The sequence below is a fragment of the Watersipora subatra genome, chromosome 4 (genome assembly GCF_963576615.1).
Source record: "Watersipora subatra chromosome 4, tzWatSuba1.1, whole genome shotgun sequence".
Taxonomy (NCBI): Eukaryota; Metazoa; Bryozoa; class Gymnolaemata; order Cheilostomatida; family Watersiporidae; genus Watersipora; species Watersipora subatra.
Genome location: NC_088711.1, coordinates 56,066,850 through 56,085,090, shown reverse-complemented (window position 1 = coordinate 56,085,090; position 18,241 = coordinate 56,066,850). Strand labels below are relative to the sequence as shown.

General features: G+C 35.2%; 1 protein-coding gene across 3 annotated transcripts; it reads right to left on the bottom strand.

The window, feature by feature from the left end:
* Positions 1-1,102: 1,102 nt before the first annotated feature.
* LOC137394788 (uncharacterized) lies at positions 1,103-17,065 on the bottom strand. Of its 3 annotated transcripts, XM_068081556.1 has the most exons (6): positions 17,015-17,065; positions 10,782-10,896; positions 10,516-10,601; positions 9,414-9,486; positions 8,607-8,700; positions 5,867-6,354 (listed from the first exon to the last, which is right to left on the bottom strand). In XM_068081556.1, exons 2-6 carry the CDS (start codon positions 10,870-10,872, stop codon positions 6,195-6,197), a joined length of 504 nt encoding a protein of 167 aa, XP_067937657.1. In that variant the 5' UTR covers positions 10,873-10,896; positions 17,015-17,065; the 3' UTR covers positions 5,867-6,194. The 3 variants fall into 3 exon arrangements, with proteins under 3 accessions (XP_067937658.1, XP_067937657.1, XP_067937656.1); XM_068081557.1 differs by lacking the exons at positions 5,867-6,354; positions 17,015-17,065 and adding an exon at positions 1,103-1,276 and having other exon boundaries at positions 10,782-10,919; XM_068081555.1 differs by lacking the exon at positions 17,015-17,065 and having other exon boundaries at positions 10,782-10,919.
* Between the last annotated feature and the right edge of the window lie 1,176 nt (positions 17,066-18,241).

Genomic DNA, 18,241 nt, shown 5'->3' with positions numbered 1-18,241 from the left:
AGCTTGTCATTGGCCATTGTGGTGTCTGTGGTAGTTAATACTTGTAGTACCTCTATGATAGGTGGTACCTGTGGCACCTCAATGATAGCTGGTACCTGTGGTACCTCTATGGTAGCTGGTAACGGTAGTACCTCGATGATAGCTGGTACCTGTAGTACCATATGCTAGCTAATACCTTTATGATAGCTGGTACTTGTGATACCTCTATGGTAGCTGGTACTTGTGTTAGCTTTATGATAGCTAGTACCTGTGGTACCTCTATGGTAGCTGGTACCTGTGGCACCTTTATGGTAGCTAGTACCTCTATGGTAGCTGGTACCTATGGTACCTCTATGATAGCTGGTATCTGTGGTATTCTATAATAGCTGTAACAGTGTGGAATTGAAGCCATGTTGAAAGATTGCATGTAGGAAAATATAATTTTTGCTGTATTTATGGTGCTATTCATGGTAAAACATTCCTAGTCATATGATTAAATACCTTTAACAATTCAGCCCTTTGTTATACCTTTACCGTGCCATGCAATTTCTAATCATACATTTTCAACAGTTGTAGCAGAGAGCTACACAACACTTGTGTGATGCTGTAGACGAAACCATCAGCAGGACTCCCATGTAGACATTTATTATAGAAATGAATAGTATCCACTAGCGGACAAGGAAATAAATATAAATATATTTAACAGTAATTATTAGCACTTTTTCTACATATAAAACCAAGCCTAAATGTTAGTGGATGGATTGAGTGAGCGACAAACATGCCGATTACAATTATCCCTGTTTAACAGTAATATAATAACCTGATTACAATAATAACTTTTGAACATAATTAACTCAAAAAAGGTTGAAGTGAAAATAAACAAATTTCCTTAACACAATATTGAATATTCTCCAAATCAACTAAACAACTTTTGGAGTGATATGGTTCTGATAGCATATTCTACTGTTAGCAAAGGTTTGCACCATATAAAGTAATAGCTAGGTTATAATTGAGTGGCAACAATAACATCTATATGCAAATAGCAATTATATATGTTTAGTATAACAATCATTTATTACAAAATGTACTTTATAAATTGAACAAAAATTGGAAAGGTGAGACAATGTGAGTCTAACATCATATAAAATCTATAAGTAGTAGATCCTCATTGCTGGTAAGTGGAGGGATTGATGACGCAGCTGAAGACGCCAGCAGTAACTTGGATTGAGCTAGACTTTGCTTCTTGCTTTCAACTTGTTGATGCAATGATTCTAGGTCGAATTTCAATTTACTAAAGCTATAAAACCAATCTACCATAGATGTATATAGTCATTTATGAGTTCTCAATATTCGTGTGACACTAACTCCACGAATGCAGAAAACAAACAGATGTGAGTTACATTATATCATGATCATTTATGGAGCATGAGTTTAATCACTGAGGTACTGATGATGCCACAACTAATGCATGAAACTAGCATCTTTCCTAACAGCATACAATGTGTGGCTATTGGCAAAACTAATACTACAAAGGTTCAGAATATAATGACAGCAACTCACCTCAATTTATTGATTGAGGTTTTATCAGTTAAATATATTGACACACGGCAGTAGCGTTATTTCAACATATTTAGTTTCACAATACACAAAGTAGTATACACCTCATTGTTCCTTTCATTGCTTATGAATGGTACAATCAGGTGTATACCTTATATTGCTTATTCCTTGCAATGTCTGACAGCACATTGCTTAGAGTGCTGTCAGACATTATGAGACCCCCCATTCTTGTTCTTCATTTTCACATCATTACTTAAACCACGTTGTTCCATAAGTTACCACGTATTGCTAATTATTAGATGGCAGAATTGATCCATATTTTAGCAAATGGAAGCAAAATTCTTTTATTATCCTTTTGCAGCAAAATGGATATAATTAGAGTCATCAAGTTATCTCTTTAGTAGTAGATTACAAAACTTGTTGGAGATAAAATATGGCCTTGTTATCAATTTATGTTCAATGTGGAGTGTTAACTCTGCATACTTAACTTCTTTGTGACGTATATCAGGTATTTACACTCAGAAAACTACTTGCGATATCATATACATCAAAATTTCACTTCAGAGCAGCGATATCTGGTTATCTATTTTCACGAGACTGGAATTTGCATAAAGGATGATTGCATTAGAAGTTGGGTGTTTAAAAACGGGTGTAAAAACTACTATATGAGAAATCTGGAAGAGGAAAGAGTGTTCCACTTCTAAATGCCAAGAACACACCTTGGAAGAACTTTTCGCTCAAACATAGCTTAACAAAAATTGACTTTTGCAAAGAGTGGAAAGAGGCAGATGATATTGATGTAACTTGTTTACCAGTCAAAACAAGGTGCTGGAGATTTAGTGGAGAGAATTTATGGAAAGAAGGAAACTAAATGGCTAGTGAGAGGGAGAGGAAGGCATGATTTATCTTGACAAGAGAGCATATGACATGGATGAAGGAGCAGCGGGCAAAGATGGAGTAAGTCAAGCAGGTTCATAATCTAAAACTATGTGGGTAATAACTGTGTTACAATAGGACCATCTGAAAAGTTCAGTCTCCAGTATATTTTGCTCACTATCAAACACCGTACTAGGGTTATGGTTTGATAATATATTACAGCAAATAGAAATAACCACCTTAACATCTATGAAAGAGTGATCAATGCTGCAACATATAAGGATGCAATGCTGGCCAAGATGCTGCCAACCACAAAATACTGTTCCAAACTAGCAGAAGAAATGAAATATAGCCCAATAGAATAAGTAAAAGTTTTGGCTATATTATTTGGTGAGGTAAGGCTAAAATGACCTCATTTCACCCTTTATTGACAAATAAATGCAAACATAGATTGTAGATCACAGGCTATAATTTATGGTTTTAGACTCAAATTTTGTAGAAATAGTTGGTAATTGATGAACTAATTTACACACTGCTGTATGCAAACTACAAAGTGGTTTTTAGCAATAGCTGAATTATTCAATTCAGTTTTAAAAACCTTCAGTTGATCAATAATTTGGTTTTTATAATTACTAAGCGAATGATGAAAACTTAGATCGTAAAATAATCACATATTATGTAGTTGTTTTAACAAATTCCATACGTCATCTGAAATAATTTCCAAAGAGCAAAAACGAACAATGATTGTAGCACTATATTTAGAGTCGTCCCCCTCGTCGTTGTCTTCCTCATCCTCCTCGTCCTCCTCATCCTCCTTGTCCTCCTTTCCGTCATCCACCTTTTTGACTTTTGGCACATCTTGTTTCTTTTCATTTTTTTCTTTCTTGTCAACAGTGTCACTGGCAGGCTTGCTACCAGTGTTGTCGCTTCCAGCATTCTTGAGCTTTCGTTTCTCTTCATAACATATTATGGCAGCTGTGATCTTGCCGATCATTCTCTCCGTGTTTCTAAAACGCAAATAGTTAAAGTGAGACACTAGTCACAATATTTTTTTTTAGAGAAAAGCTGATTTTTATAAAGCAAGTCTTATTTAAATGCGTGTATTTACATTATCTTTTTATGGATTCTCTTTTCTTGATCCTTCAACTCTTTGATCTCATTCTTGTCTTGTTTTTTTTTACTTTCCTCGATTTTTCTTTTTCCTTCAATCTTTGTTTTCTCCTCTTCTTGAGAACATTTAAGCTGCATTAGAATTCCTTTTTTTTCTTGAAGATTGTCAAGTAGGGCTTTCTCGGTTTTCCTCTCATGATAGTCAAGAAGTTCGTGATCCAGTTTGGCTTGATAATATTTACGCTCAGCTTCGAACTCGCTGAGCTTTCTTTGTTCACGACTAAAGCATATGCAACATGTATGGTTATATAGCGACACTAATATTATTTAATGAGCAGAGATGAAAAAGTTAATAAAAATATCTGTTAAGAATATACTGAATATACTCCATGACCAAGTCTGTATATTTTAGTTTTTATTAATCAAGATTTACACAACTACTTACATTATCTTCATTTTAAGTTTGTTTTCTTTTCCCTTCTCTGCTTTTTGTTTTCCATTTTTCAGCTCATCTAGGTCATAGTTCAATCGCTCTATACTTCTTGTATAGACGCCTATTTCTTCTTCTAACTTCTTGCATTTTGCTTGTAGCTGTGTTTTTTCCTTCTTTTCCATGGTCAGTATTCAGTTGTTCCATTACACAAACTGCTGGGACAGAGACTGAAAGAGGGCGTTGTCAAGGTATTAGAGCCATTCATTTTATCATGGTTTAATTGGTTGAATATGTTGACATAACTTAGTTGTGTCAAATGGCAGGCACTGCTGTTGCCGTTGACAACAGGGCAACAAAAATAACGCAACAAGCAGGCGTTGCATTATTCCAATATATTTAGACAATAAGCAGGCGTTACCTTATTCCAATATATTTAGTTGCACAATGAGAGATATAGAAAGTAGCATGCACCTCTTTATTCCTTTCATTGACTTCAACTGTCCTTTCTAATCACATGATGAGCATCCGCTTGTGTCACTATATAAACATAACAACCCTATTTTACCTTCTCTTAAGTTACTATTACTTATAATTATTACTATTACTCTTATACTGATACCTGCTACTTTAATCGTATATATAATAAATCCGCTGTAAAAGTCTACTAAAATTTTATTTCCAATATAAATTTTGGGAGTTTGAGCACTCACCTCAAGATCTCAGGCATTTCCCTTACCACAGTTTTCTGCAACTCACTTGTGTTGATTGTTGCCGGTATTTAGACAAGCCATATTTTATGTGCTTACTCCGATGCTTTAATGACTATTGAACTTGCAGTTGTTCTCATATGCTAGCACTTTTCACTCTCCTCTTCGAGTCAGACAGAGATACATTGATACACATAAATAACACAAATGGCACAGTTGATATGTTGTCTGGATAGTGATCATGAAGTGGCACGTTCCATCATAAAAGATTCGAACCCGTGACAATGGGCTTCACTGCCCAGTGCGCTGTCACTTGCATCAACTATTCTCTTTTCAGTGATTTTAGAATATTTGTGCATATACTTATTTTCTTGTGTTTTATTTTTTGTTTTATTATGTTTATTAATTATTTTCCTGATTTATCAGAGCACACCAGACTGCTTACGCACTAGCATTCATAGTTTGAAATGAACATCAAATAAAATATTTGCAGAGGTTTTAGCCAAGTAACGGAAATTGGAAAAACAGTCCAACCTTAGTTTTTTGACCTCAATACACTCCTGAAGGCTGTTTAAAATGCGATTTGTTTGAATTCTGAAAATATTTCCCCATTGCAAATGATTTACATCTGCTTCGACACTATAAAATGACTGTTAAAGGTGAACTTACACCATTGAAGCGGTGCAAGTAAAAATAATATCAATATTAAGTTGAGAACATCAAGCTTCAATTTGATGTAATTTTTGTTTCTCTACACCTACCCAGTTCAGACATATAATAGTTTGGGTGAAATCATTTTTAATAATGATCAGATTTAACCGGAGGCGTGATTATGACGTCTATAGCTAGAAAGAGACACACAGAATAGAGATGCCTAAAGCTGCAATTTGAACGCAAGTCAATAGGAATAACATGAGAAACAGGCAGCCGCGCATCTACTAACATCATTTTGGCTCATATTTTTCTTTGGAGCATTTTAATAGGCGAAGAGCTGGCAGAGAGCATGTTTCAGCTGGTACTTTTATTAGCTCCTATGGAGACATGAATACTATCTACTAGCAAATAAGGAAATAAATAAAAACATATTTAACAGTAATTATTAGCACTTTACCTACATATAAAACCAAGCCTAAATGCTAGTGGATGGATTGAGTGAGCGAAAAACATGCCAGGTACACTTATCACTGCTTGACAGTGATGTAATAAACTGATTACAATAATATTTTTGAACATAATCAATTCAAATACAGTTGAAGTGAACATAAGCAAATTTCCTTCACACAATGTTAAATACTCTACAAATCAACTATACAACATTTGGAAGGGTATGTTTCTAATAGCATATTTTACTGCTAGCAAAGGTTTGCACCATATAAAGTAACAAATGGGTAAAAATTGAGTGGCAACATTAAATTTAATAACATCTATATGCAAATAACAAAAATATATGTTTAGTATAACAATTATTTAACACAAAATGTACTTTATAAATTAAACAAAACTTGGAAAGGTGAGAAAATGTGGGTCTAACATCATGTAAAATCTATAAGTAGTAGATCCTTATTGCTAGGAGGTGGAGGAACAGATGAGGCAGCTGAAGACGTCAGCAGTGACTTGGATTGAGCTAGAGCTTGTTTCTTGCTTTCAACTTGCTGATGCAGTGACTCTAGGTCGGATGTCAATTTACTAAGGCTGTAAAACCAATCAACCATAGATGTATACAATCATCTATGAGTTCTCAATATTCATGTGACACTAACTCTATGAATGCAGAAAACAAACAGCTGTGAGTTACATTATATCATGATGATTTATAGAACATTAGTATAATCACTGAGGTACTGGTGATGCTACAACCAATGCATGAAACTTTACCATTTTTCCTAACAGCATACAATGAGTGGCTATAGGCATAACTAATACAGTGCACCTTCGAGATACGATTACCCTGATATTCGATTTTTTCACTTTACAAAGTCAAACATTGTGATATCTTCACCTCGCTATACGAATTTTATTTCACCATACGATTTTGAGAAAAGTTTCGCCCGAGTTAAACTTGGGCGGTCGGTGTACTCATAACGCACGTCAAAATAAAAAAGACACCGAAATATAGTTTGCCAAAAACATTTTCAGAAACGTTTAGAAGAGACACGATGACCGACTTCTCTCATGTCAGCATTCCGCATGGAAAATTTCATGTAAAATACACAAGCAAGAGCAAATATTTATTTGTAGCGTTATTATATCTTTTACTATAAACTTTTAAGTCAGCATACGTATATAACTACAAGTATCTACATTTAATTCATTAGCTATGGAATCTGAAACCAATACAAACATTATAAAACGAAGGAAAAATGATTTCTATGTCAACAAAGTTGGATGTCGTAAATAAGAAAACACCCGTATTATTAACATTGTCAAGGAATATGATCGCAACCAATCAGCATTTGCAATTATTATTAAAACAAGAACTCCATTAAAGCAAGCACAAGAAAGAGCTTCCGACTGAAGATTTGAAGGAGCTAGGTCATGCACGCGATCAGCATTCAAAAAGAGCAACCATTTAGTAAAGGCGAGGAAGTAGAAGATACAAAAAACCCCACATTGGCAGAAATATTTCAAGTGTTTAATTTACTGATGTGGACTGGTACATTAAAACAATGCATGTATAATATATATTATTTATCTCTTGTGTGGCATGTTTTTCATATTTTATTCATTTTATTTGTTTCCTTTTGATTTTGCTTTATTTTCTTGTTTAACTATGTCTTTGCAGATGGGCTTGTTATCTCCTACGTGAATAAAATTCATCGTATGTATGTAGCTCATATAACTAACTACTCAAGATAGTTGACGCATTTACATTACTTTCTGAAACTTGTTAAAGCCCTTTCCTCTAGGGTATAAATATGTACAAACTTTTTACGTATGGTTACATTGATTCTTGTGCACATTTCATGCACGAAAAACTACTGTAGCACCTTCTCTGGATCCTTCTACAAGCTTTAGCTAGTTAGCGGTTTTCTGCATTGCACCAGCATTTTTTTCTTTTAAACAAGAAGAAAAATTGGACAGGACTAGACAAACTTCTTTGGCCTGCTAAAAATTCCATTTTATTACGTATTAAATTAATCTTCAAGTGTACAGCAACATAATTAGCATTGATACCCATTTGCCTCCTCTCTGCTTTATCCGCTACAATATACCAGCTAAAGCCACGTTACTCCAAGGGTATGTACGCCCTGTATAGTAAATAAAATTTCATTTTTCTCTTCGGTAGCCGCTAAATGGTCAGGTGTGTGAGAGGCCGCTTTCGATAACTGCATTGCTCGGCCTTATTGAATTCTGGTTGAAAAAGGTTTCAACCAGACACGCTAAATTTTATAATGAAAGTGAAGACAAACTTGTGAAGGATAAAATTTCGTGACAACAGTTGAAATTCATTAAAATAGTTCAAAATACATACTAAAACTTGGTTTTAAGGTAGAGTTTGGCAAGCTAAACTTATTTGAAGTGAGTTCAACGTTTATGTTACGCGTACCTATTGAAGGTAAGAACTTGTTACCGTATGATCTGCATTTGGTACACAGATTACAATTTTACAGTATTGCAGATTATAATCACTAGGTGCACTTAATACAATGCAGCTACTGTAGGTAACTATAGTTACTAAAGTTAACATACTATTTTGTTACTAATTTTCAATATGTACAGCATTTTTATAAAATTTTGGACGATTTTTACCTTCTTTTTATTTCATGGTATAATTACAATGATTTCTACACCCCGACATACGATTTTTTCGCCATACGATGCCAGCATTGGAACAGATTAACATTGTATCTCGAGGGTGAACTGTACTACCAAGTCTAGTAGAATATACTATAGTACTAGTATAATCTAGTATCAAGTACTAGAATATAACAACAGCAACTCACCTCAATTTATTGATTGCTGAAACCCAGTGAGCTCTTTCGGCAGCACTCTTACAGGTGAAAGTGTAAGTTGAGTGAAATGGTCTACCTGGCGCTACTGTAACAGCCAAAACTTATGTATTAAATAGAGAATCTAACAAACATGCTGAAACTAGTGATTAATGACTAGTGTATTTAGTTATGACGAGTATCTAGTGAATTAGCTGATAAAACAAACTGACTTAAAATATTCCTATTACATTCATATGAAAATGAAAACCCCACAGTTCTATCAATCCAGTCTCCAAGAGAGAATAACTCGTAAAGTATAATCTAAAACATTCAATATGTAAAACAAAAATTTTAAAATTTTTGCAATAAAACCATTTGGCTGTGTGTGTAAATTGGTTAAACCCATCCTTTTCATTACATCCCTCTAAATCTTCTCCAGTTTCAACTCGCAATTGAGAAATTGCTAGTGGTAGAATTAGAGCGGTGTAGCTCGAGTTCTCACTATTTAAATAGAATCAAACACTTATCGAAATTTAGTGAAAGCATCAAGAGCTTCAAATCATCAATGAGTTGTTTGTTGATTGTAAATCAGCCTTTAAAAAGATACTTGTGACTGATCAATTTAGTAAAACAATCAGAACAAAACATGGATATAATTAGCATCAAAACACTGTTTCCATCACTGAAATATTCAGTGTAGAGACCTTAGTAAGTTGGTGTTAACATAATAATATTGTAGTGCTGCAACACTGCACTGTCATCATGCAACAGAGATGGAACCAGGTATGTCAATCACACATTCATTGCAAAAACACTCACTTATTTCAAAGGAGTTAGGTCTTAGAGGATCCAGATGCAGCTGGCAGCTTGTCAGCACTAAAAGCTCAGATGGCTGAAACAGGAAGATGCTAGGAGTCAGCGTAAGATTTACTGATAACAATTAGTGCACTTCAACCAAAACTTGGGCGTGTTAAACATCATCAATCTAGTTAATAACCAATTAAATACTTTGGTGTCTCTTTGCATAAGTTATATTCGGCATAACTAACTAATGTTTTTAGATTTATAAGCTCTTCAAAAGCGCTTTAAGGTGTTAGTTTAAGGTTATGGCATCAGTTTAGACTTTAGCCCCTCAGCCTAGTAAACTACTCTAGGAATCAATTGATTGGTAAATTGTTGTGACGTCATAGTACTATTGATCATTCTCTCATTTTGAAAGTTTTGAGTAGCTTCAACAGCATTTTGAATGGTTCAAAATGCTGTTGAATCTATCGTTGCACAATTTAATACATATAAAATGTGATGGGAGGGTGCGATCATTAATTTTAACATTTTGCTGGTAAATGATATAGCATATTTTAGTTCAAAATAGTTCCTGCTACGAGTTTGACCTTGTTTACCAAGGTCTAGCAGTCGACTCAACAACATTGCAAGAAAGTCACAGTTGAAGCATGTGTGCATGATTGAGTTAGTGACATTGAATACGACAAGAGGTTCAAAATTCACTATGAATACTTTGGAATATTTAACCTAATGATAAACAAAAGCAGTATGTTTATTCTCTACAAGCAGTAAACCTGACGCTGCCTGAGATTTCTTTCATGTTCAATCAGATAGACAGCAGGAGATAGACTGCAGGTAGCTATTTAGAAGGCTGATTCTCAGGAACCAGATGGTGTTTTGAAACAAACACTTTTTGTGGTCTTACGGAAGACACGGAGCATAGGAGTGTGAAATTTGGACCAAATTGACCAAAAAATTGTGAAAACACATTGCATTCACGCAGACTACCAGACATACACACACCCACTCACCATGGCAAAGTGTGATTTGTTAATTCTCTATTTCTGATCCCTGAAACTGAGTACCATTTATACGGATATATCTTTAGTCTGTAACCTTGACCCCTGATACAACTCACTTGTAAGTCCGTGTAAACACGATTTGGTGAGACTCTGTACATGACCAGAAGGCTGTTTATAACACGTACATTTCTTTCCTTGCAACCTGCAAACATAAACATACAAAATTTTGCAAAAATGCTTCGACTATGTATCCACGACTGAAAAAGACAAAAAACAACAATCTTTTGTTTTGTCCAAGATAGAGAACACTATCTTTATCCATTGTTGGTATAAGCGTCACAGCAAGCAAATATGAAGTTTCATGCCTTATACATAAACGTACCTTCTTTGTTGTCCGTATAAGTCAGGGTTCCCTCAACTTGTGGAGGAGCAGACAGAATATAATTTCGCAGTTCTTTATCATTGAACCTCATGTTAGAAGGGTAGGCTCTCACCGTCTAGATCAGGAAGTCAATTTTATGGCATCTATTTTGACATCAGTTTCAGAGTATTTTACTACGAGGTACCGTGACTATATGTTGCCATAATAGCCAATCAAATTTACTCAGACTAGTCAAGGTTCAACATCCTACCAGCCATTAAAGTTATCTCTTTTTTATGGATAAACATTATATAAATATTGAACATATATTGTACATAATGAACACACATTATACATTATATAAAGTTATATTATAAATATAATTAGTGTACAGTAATACTTCAACTTACGAGTGCTCTAACGTACGGGAAACTTGAGATACGAGCCAGCTTTTAAGCAAGTTTTAGCACTAACATACGAGCAATGTTTGAGATACGAGCACGTGAGTCAGTTGCAAAGTATGCCGGAGGTGTTTTATGGGAACAGCATCACTCTGTATTTTTCAACTACTCAGGTTATACTTTTGTACCGTGTTTTCTGTGCGCAATTTTCAGTGTAGAATTATGTGAAAAGTATGGTGCGTAGACCGAAAGTTTGCCGGTAAAATGAAAGATAATGGAAAGAAAAAGCAAATGATAACTATTGATATTAAACGGAAAATTATTGTAAAATATGCGAAATGTGTATGCGTGATTGATCTAGCTCAGCAATATGACAGAAATACATCTACAATTATCAAACCAAAGGGTTATTATTCAGGGCATTTAGTTTGCAAAAGGACTAACCATAGTTTCTAAACGACGCAGCGATTTTCACGACCGCTGATGGAGAGACTGCTCAGGCATCGGATAAAAGATAAAACAATTGGCCGGTGACAGCGTAACTGAAACGATGTTTCAATAAAGGCGAAAAGGCCGGTGGTTAAAAGGCGAAAAGGCCGGTGGTTAAAAGGCAAAAAGGCCTATGTGAAAAGGCCGGTGCTATCTATAAAAATTATAAAAATAGACTTTCGGACAAGTTGGCTAGTGGTCGTGCATTAATCCTTTGTGACGACATCAGTGTTCGTCCTAATCGCAACACGTTGAAAGGGCGACAAAGGCAAACATCCTTAGATAGGTTTATCTTAAAACGGCCGGCTAGTCGTGAAAGCGAAACAAAGGAAAAATTAGCTAACCAGCGAGAAACTTCCAACTATGAACGCCGAAGAAATTTTAATTACGAAAAATGAAAGTTTGCTTTTAGGTTTGCTTTTAAGTTTGTTTTTTAAAACGTTGATAAAATCCAAATTTATCAAATTCAACTGTTGTTATGAAGAATAACACTTATATCTCCCTCCCTGGCAAATGCTAGCGTTAGCTGCTACTGTATGTATTTAATTTTACATTTTAATTAATCACATTTCCTTGCATTGTTTTTATATTTGTTGCTTTTTGAAAGCATGTGGTAAGTTAGGACAATAACCAACATGTTTTTTCTGTCGCAATATCTTGCTTTGAGTGTTTTATTTGCATTTTTTAGAGTATAGAAACCAATTAATATATATTCAATTGTTCTATATATAAATAAATTGCACCAACATGCGAGTAAATTGACATACAAGCTCAGTCTCGGAACGCATTAAGCTTGTAAGTCGAAGAATGACTGTATTTTAATTTCGGTGAGATAAATATTTGTTTTTATTTTATCTTGTTGTTTTTAATCGAATTAGCTTCAATTTCCTAACCAGATTTTCCCAGTTCCCCATTGTTTCATCAGTTGTTTTGGTTTGGTTTTTATGTTGTTGCCAGTTAAAACTGACACACAAATAAGCTGTAGTGCTTTGAGGAGCATCATCTTCTCGGCTCCCAGTAACTGCAGGAGTCCCGCAGGGCTATGTCCTAAGACCCACACTGTTTTTTTTATCTACATTAACGATCTGCCTGCAGCTGTGAACTGCAAAGTCAGTCTGTATGCGGATGATACACTGCTTTAATCAGAAGTAAATTCTGCAGAACAAAAAAATTTTCAGGCTGATATTGATGCAGTTTATGATTGGTGAACTAAATGGAAAATGCCCTTCAACTCAGCCAAATGTGAACTGATAATATTTGGAAACTTGGAGCAGCAATATTTACTGGGTGATAGGATTCTTACATGTGTTGATACTAAAATATCTTGGTGTCACCTTACAGTCTAACCTACGCTTTGATGCACACATTACTGAGAAAACCAACAAAGCTTCCAAGGTTCTTGGATGCATCAAACACACTCTATACGATGCACCATCACAGTCTAAACAACTTGCTTATACAGCTTTGTGTCGTCCTGTGCTAGAATATGCTTGTACAGCATGGGATCCAAGTGACATACAGACTGTGCATAACTTGGAAATGGTTCAAAACCGAGCAACATGATTCATCGCCAATCTTAAAGGTAGAGATAGTGTCAGCAACACCCGTGAAAAGCTAGGTTTACAATCGCTTGAATCCACAAGAAGAAATCAGAGAGTATCTTTACCATAGATATAGTAAACCCTAGATTGGCGAATAGCTATCATTACAATGGAGCAAAAGTGAGGCCTATAATTGGCTGTTGTTCTCACGACGTTACGTCGCAGTGATGTGCATCACGGCAACAGAGCCTTCAGCTGAGCAATGAGTTTATTAGCGAAAGTATGCTTGTGCTACTAGTTTGTAAGTCATAAACGTTACAATAAGACCAAATTCTTGGTGAAATGTCATCAGAGGAGACTACAACACCTCAGGTATGTGAACCCACAATAAAAATTGTAAATACTTGGTAAACTTAACCTTTGCACATGTACTATATCATCGGTTCACGTTGTAAGTTGCTACTGGAAACAAACTAACGATCTTACCAACTCAACTGAACTTACTTGTCTTATCATGGTCTCATAACAACAGAGATACCTTTCAATGATTATTCGGAATTGAAAGGGAAGTGAATGAATGCTTGGGACTATCAAAAGAAAGAGTGTCTAGACTGATAACAACAACATATATTACATACTTGTCTCTCAGCTGATAGGGTTGTAATCTAGCTTGGCATGATTGATCAAATGCCTTTTTTTGTCTCATTCGAAGTAATGTAATGATATTCATTCTACTGCATGTATGTATGTATTGTTAATGTTTAGGCTAAGAAAAAGTCAAGCCGCAGCTGGTGCTGTGCCTACGAATGTTCAAGCAATCCTGAGAAATGCCCAAATCTGGCGTTTCACCGCTTTCCAAATGAGCTGAAACCCGTATTGCTTGCCTAAGGTAGTGCGAAGACAGGATTGGACTCCAACATCAAGCTATGTTTTATGCTGTGGATATTTTCAAAAAGACTGCTACAAGGTTCCACCAGATATTGGAAGAAAACCAATGCTAAAATCTGACGCAATACCTACAATATTTACAGCTTATCCAATCTACCTTCAGCCAAAAACTGTGAAAAGACGGATACCAACCATAAGAACAGAAAGCCTGCTGAAATGTGGAAGAACAGCTCAGACAGCAGCCAGCACTAAAACACCTGACCCTGAAAATGCTACACAAGGTGATACTACTATCCATGATGATGAGCAACCTGGAGCTTCTGACAGTCAGGACACATCTACAGCCTCGACAACGAGCTGCCGGCATGGTGGTAGACCTAAACAGCCTGCTGTCACACGTATCTCAATATTAAAAAGAAGAATCGATTAGAGCAGAGTAAAAGGATTCAAAATAATTTGATCACAATACTGAAAAAGGACAAAAAACTTAACAATATAGAGGTTACATCGATGGATGGATGTCTAGAATTATTGTCAAATGAAACCACAAACAAAGCTAGAAATGCTAAAAAGACTTACAGCAAAAAGGTAAAATAGTTTGCCATAACATTTTTTTATTATTCGCCCAAGGCTTATGAATACCTGCGGACACAATTTACATTGCCGAAATTTAGCACTATCCGATCATGGTTTGAAACAGTAGAGTGCCAGCCTGGCTTTTTGACAGATGTCATCAAGAATTTGAAGAATGCCATCCGCAGATAACTGCTTCTAAATCTCATTTGATTTATTAGTTTGTTATTAGTTTAATTTCTATTTGGTCACTTTTTGTATTATCAATGATATAGATGCTTCTAAATCATTGGTATTATTCATTACCATGTGTCTAAGATTCTTGCCCTTCTCATCCAAAGTCAGTTTTAAATATTATCAATAAAATAGGCAGTCTCACATGCACAAACTATGGAAGAATTGAGCAGTTTTTAGTATTAAGTCAATAGGAGTTCATAGATCAACTGATTCACTTTACACCTCACCATGACGTTGCGTCATGCTAATTATAGGCCTCACTTGTTTTGATTATTCGCGTATCTAGGGTTTACTATATCTATGAGCTTTACTGATGAAGATCATGTCACATGAAAGTAAGCATAACTTTCTAGCTTCTGCTTATAATGAGCTTACTACTGACAGAAAGGATACTGCCATAATCACACATGCTGCTGCCCGTGGTGAACCAACATCAATATATGCCATGACTAGCCTCGTTCATAACAATTTCTTACCCAAAACCGTTAGAGACTTAAGACTTAAATCTCAGACTGAAACATAACTCAGCGTAATACTGGAATCTAGGTGAACCAAAAGCTTAACAAAAATTTTACTTCTGAGGCACTTATTCAAGGCCCCTGGGGCTAGTATATATATGAGCAATCTTTATGGTGGTAATCAATAGTCATACTCTACAACATGTTTTCCACAAGGTACCACAGCAAGTAAACTAACTAAAAAGCTGTGTACAGCAAAAAAATAAAAACAGAACACAAAGAAACTATAGTCTAACTAAAAAACTAATGAATAGTCTAGTCTAACTAATATAGTAATGTTGGAATTGAATGCATAAAATATGTAAAAAGCAAGTTTGAGGATTGCCATAAGAATTGTTTAAACAAAAAGTGGACAAATAAAAGCTCTGTGAAAATAGTTAGGCATGTCTATGACAACAGATTTCTAGACATGAAAACAACTTATAATATAAAAATATTAAAATAGGTAAGGCTATATGGGGAATGGTATTATTGGTCAGAGGATAGTAGGTGTAGTTTGAGTTTTGTTTTAAAAGATTGCAGAGAAAGAGTTCTTAAAAGAGTGCAGAGGTTATTAAATGAATTTAGCAGGTTACTGTTGAGTTTGTTGTGGTTTATGGAATTAGGTAATTTAAATCTGGTCCTGGTTTTGTGACTATGGTTTACGGTTCGAAAGCTATAGCGGAGATATTTAGAGCAGTTATTGTGGAGTATTAAATGAGCAGTGAGGCAAGTAAAGTACTGTGATAGCTTAGATAAGAGAAGAACACCAGTAGTGCTTGTTATTAAGTTGGTAGGTGGTAAATGATGGTTTTATGGGGTATGTTTAAGTCTTTGCAAGTAAGTCGAAAAGCTTTTTTTAACATAAATAGTGCATTGGTATATTTTACAGGTGTTGTAGGGTAGAACACATGTAGGCCATATGTAAGATAGGAATGGATAAAATTACAGTAATATAGTCTGTCAGTATTCAAAGTCAAAGTTCATAAGATGACTAATTACAAGTGCACTATTACTATCGAGTAAGTAAAAGCAAATTGAAAAGCAGTGTGCAGTTTGCTAAATACTGAAAAATTTTGCACCTAATGGCAAGTAGTTTGTGTAGGCTTTTTGTCAAAGACAAGGCAGTTTTTGTTGCCGACCGGAAACGATTAAATCAATACTGAGATAATGTTTCCCAAGTCACAGCTTTTTGCTGGTGCTGGAGACTGTACGGACACAGGTAAATCATTGTTGCTAGCTATTGTCTCGTAAAATGTGAAACGGTATCATGATACTTGGCAGCGCTGTAACTTATTCTGGCCTTTTACTAGAGGAGAAAGCACGATGTTAGAACCACACGTTCTAACAATCTTAACGCCCTCTCCTGTGACTCTGGTCAGTTTTTGCAGGGATTCATCCTCAGGACATCTCGGGAGATCCGCACTGGGGAGATTGTAGCGGACTAACAAAAAAAGACCTAGCGATCGGAGGGTCCCTCTTTTGCTTCTCATGAGGCTCTAGGGACTAAACATCATCCAGATAAACCAACAACGTAAAACAAAAACAACTGATCATGATCATTTTTGTACTGTTCAACACAATTACTATAGGACAAAACATAAACGCAAGAATTCTCAAGATACTACCTCACATAAAGGTTTGAGTCAAAAAATGCTCTTTTAATTTAAACAGTACAGTTACGTGATACCATACAAAACGATAACTCTTGTTGTTCGCTCAAACCTGCAATGTGTCACAGTGATTTTGCCCTAACGATATGAAAACTAGCTTTTTGGCAAACAGTTATATACCGAAACGTACATATGATGCTTCACAAAGTTGCGTTTATTGGAACCGCTGTTTATCATTGCTCTTCTCAAACGATTATAAATTCGGTTGAATCAGAGCTGTTTGCTTTCTTTCAGTACATTATCTTTTAGATATTATTTCAAATAGTTTACCACACTTGGTAACTTTCAATTATTGGCATAAATTTCAACTTAGTATTTTGTGTATCAATTCTATTAGTATATTAGTACCTTCCATATTCTAGCACTTGGACACTTTATGTAGTTAACTAGTTGAACACCGTTTACAGGTTTGCGCATTATTTGATTATTTAGTTTAAATCAGGCATTCTTGTTGTATATAAAAAGCTGTTGTGATGTGAGTGAATAAAAGAGAAATAAGGACGTAGATTCGCTTCGCTATTATAAGCGTTGTACCGGGAAATTAGTTCGTCGACAGCTCATCATATGCAAAATTCAGGGTTTAGTTTTTCATAAATGTAAATGAGTCATAATGGAAACCTTCCTTTTGATATTTTCGTGTCAAATTTCTATGATCATTAAGCATTGGTTATGTCGGTATTACCATTACGTCCTTATATCCCTTTAATAAATCTTCATAACTTTGTTAGGTACAACATACGGGATATAATATCTGGTTTAGTGCATTGTCTGCAAGATTCTGAGGTTTATTTGTAGGTCTATATACTAAGAATAATGATTACAGACTTGAGCCTACTGAGTCATTTTTAAGTGACATAGTTACAGGAGAATTGCTTATTTTAGTATTTACTTTCCAATAATAGAGAATGTGTCAGATATGGAACCCAGATCATGAATATTTAGTTAAAGATTCAGAGAAAATTAGCTGCAAGGCTTTTAGATGGATATATAGCTTTAATAAAGTTGACAGTGTTTCATTTAAGATGATAAGTAGAGATGAGCGGAAGAAACCCTTGAATGCAGACGGGAGCTGAAAGACCTGCGCACCTTGAATAAAATTTAATCTAAAGATCTTAAAGTATCTGAAATATTTATCAGTTCACACAGGTTTTACTAGACGCAGCAAATGCAATGGAAAATGAA

Excerpts from the sequence above, each read along its gene's own strand:
- LOC137394788 (XM_068081556.1), bottom strand. The coding sequence starts at position 10,872 with ATGAGGTTCAATGATAAAGAACTGCGAAATTATATTCTGTCTGCTCCT. Across the intron at positions 10,602-10,781 it reads TTATACGGACAACAAAGAAG|GTTGCAAGGAAAGAAATGTA; the intron begins GTACGTTTATGT and ends TTATGTTTGCAG. Across the intron at positions 6,355-8,606 it reads TCAGCAATCAATAAATTGAG|CCTTAGTAAATTGACATCCG; the intron begins GTGAGTTGCTGT and ends TTGGTTTTACAG.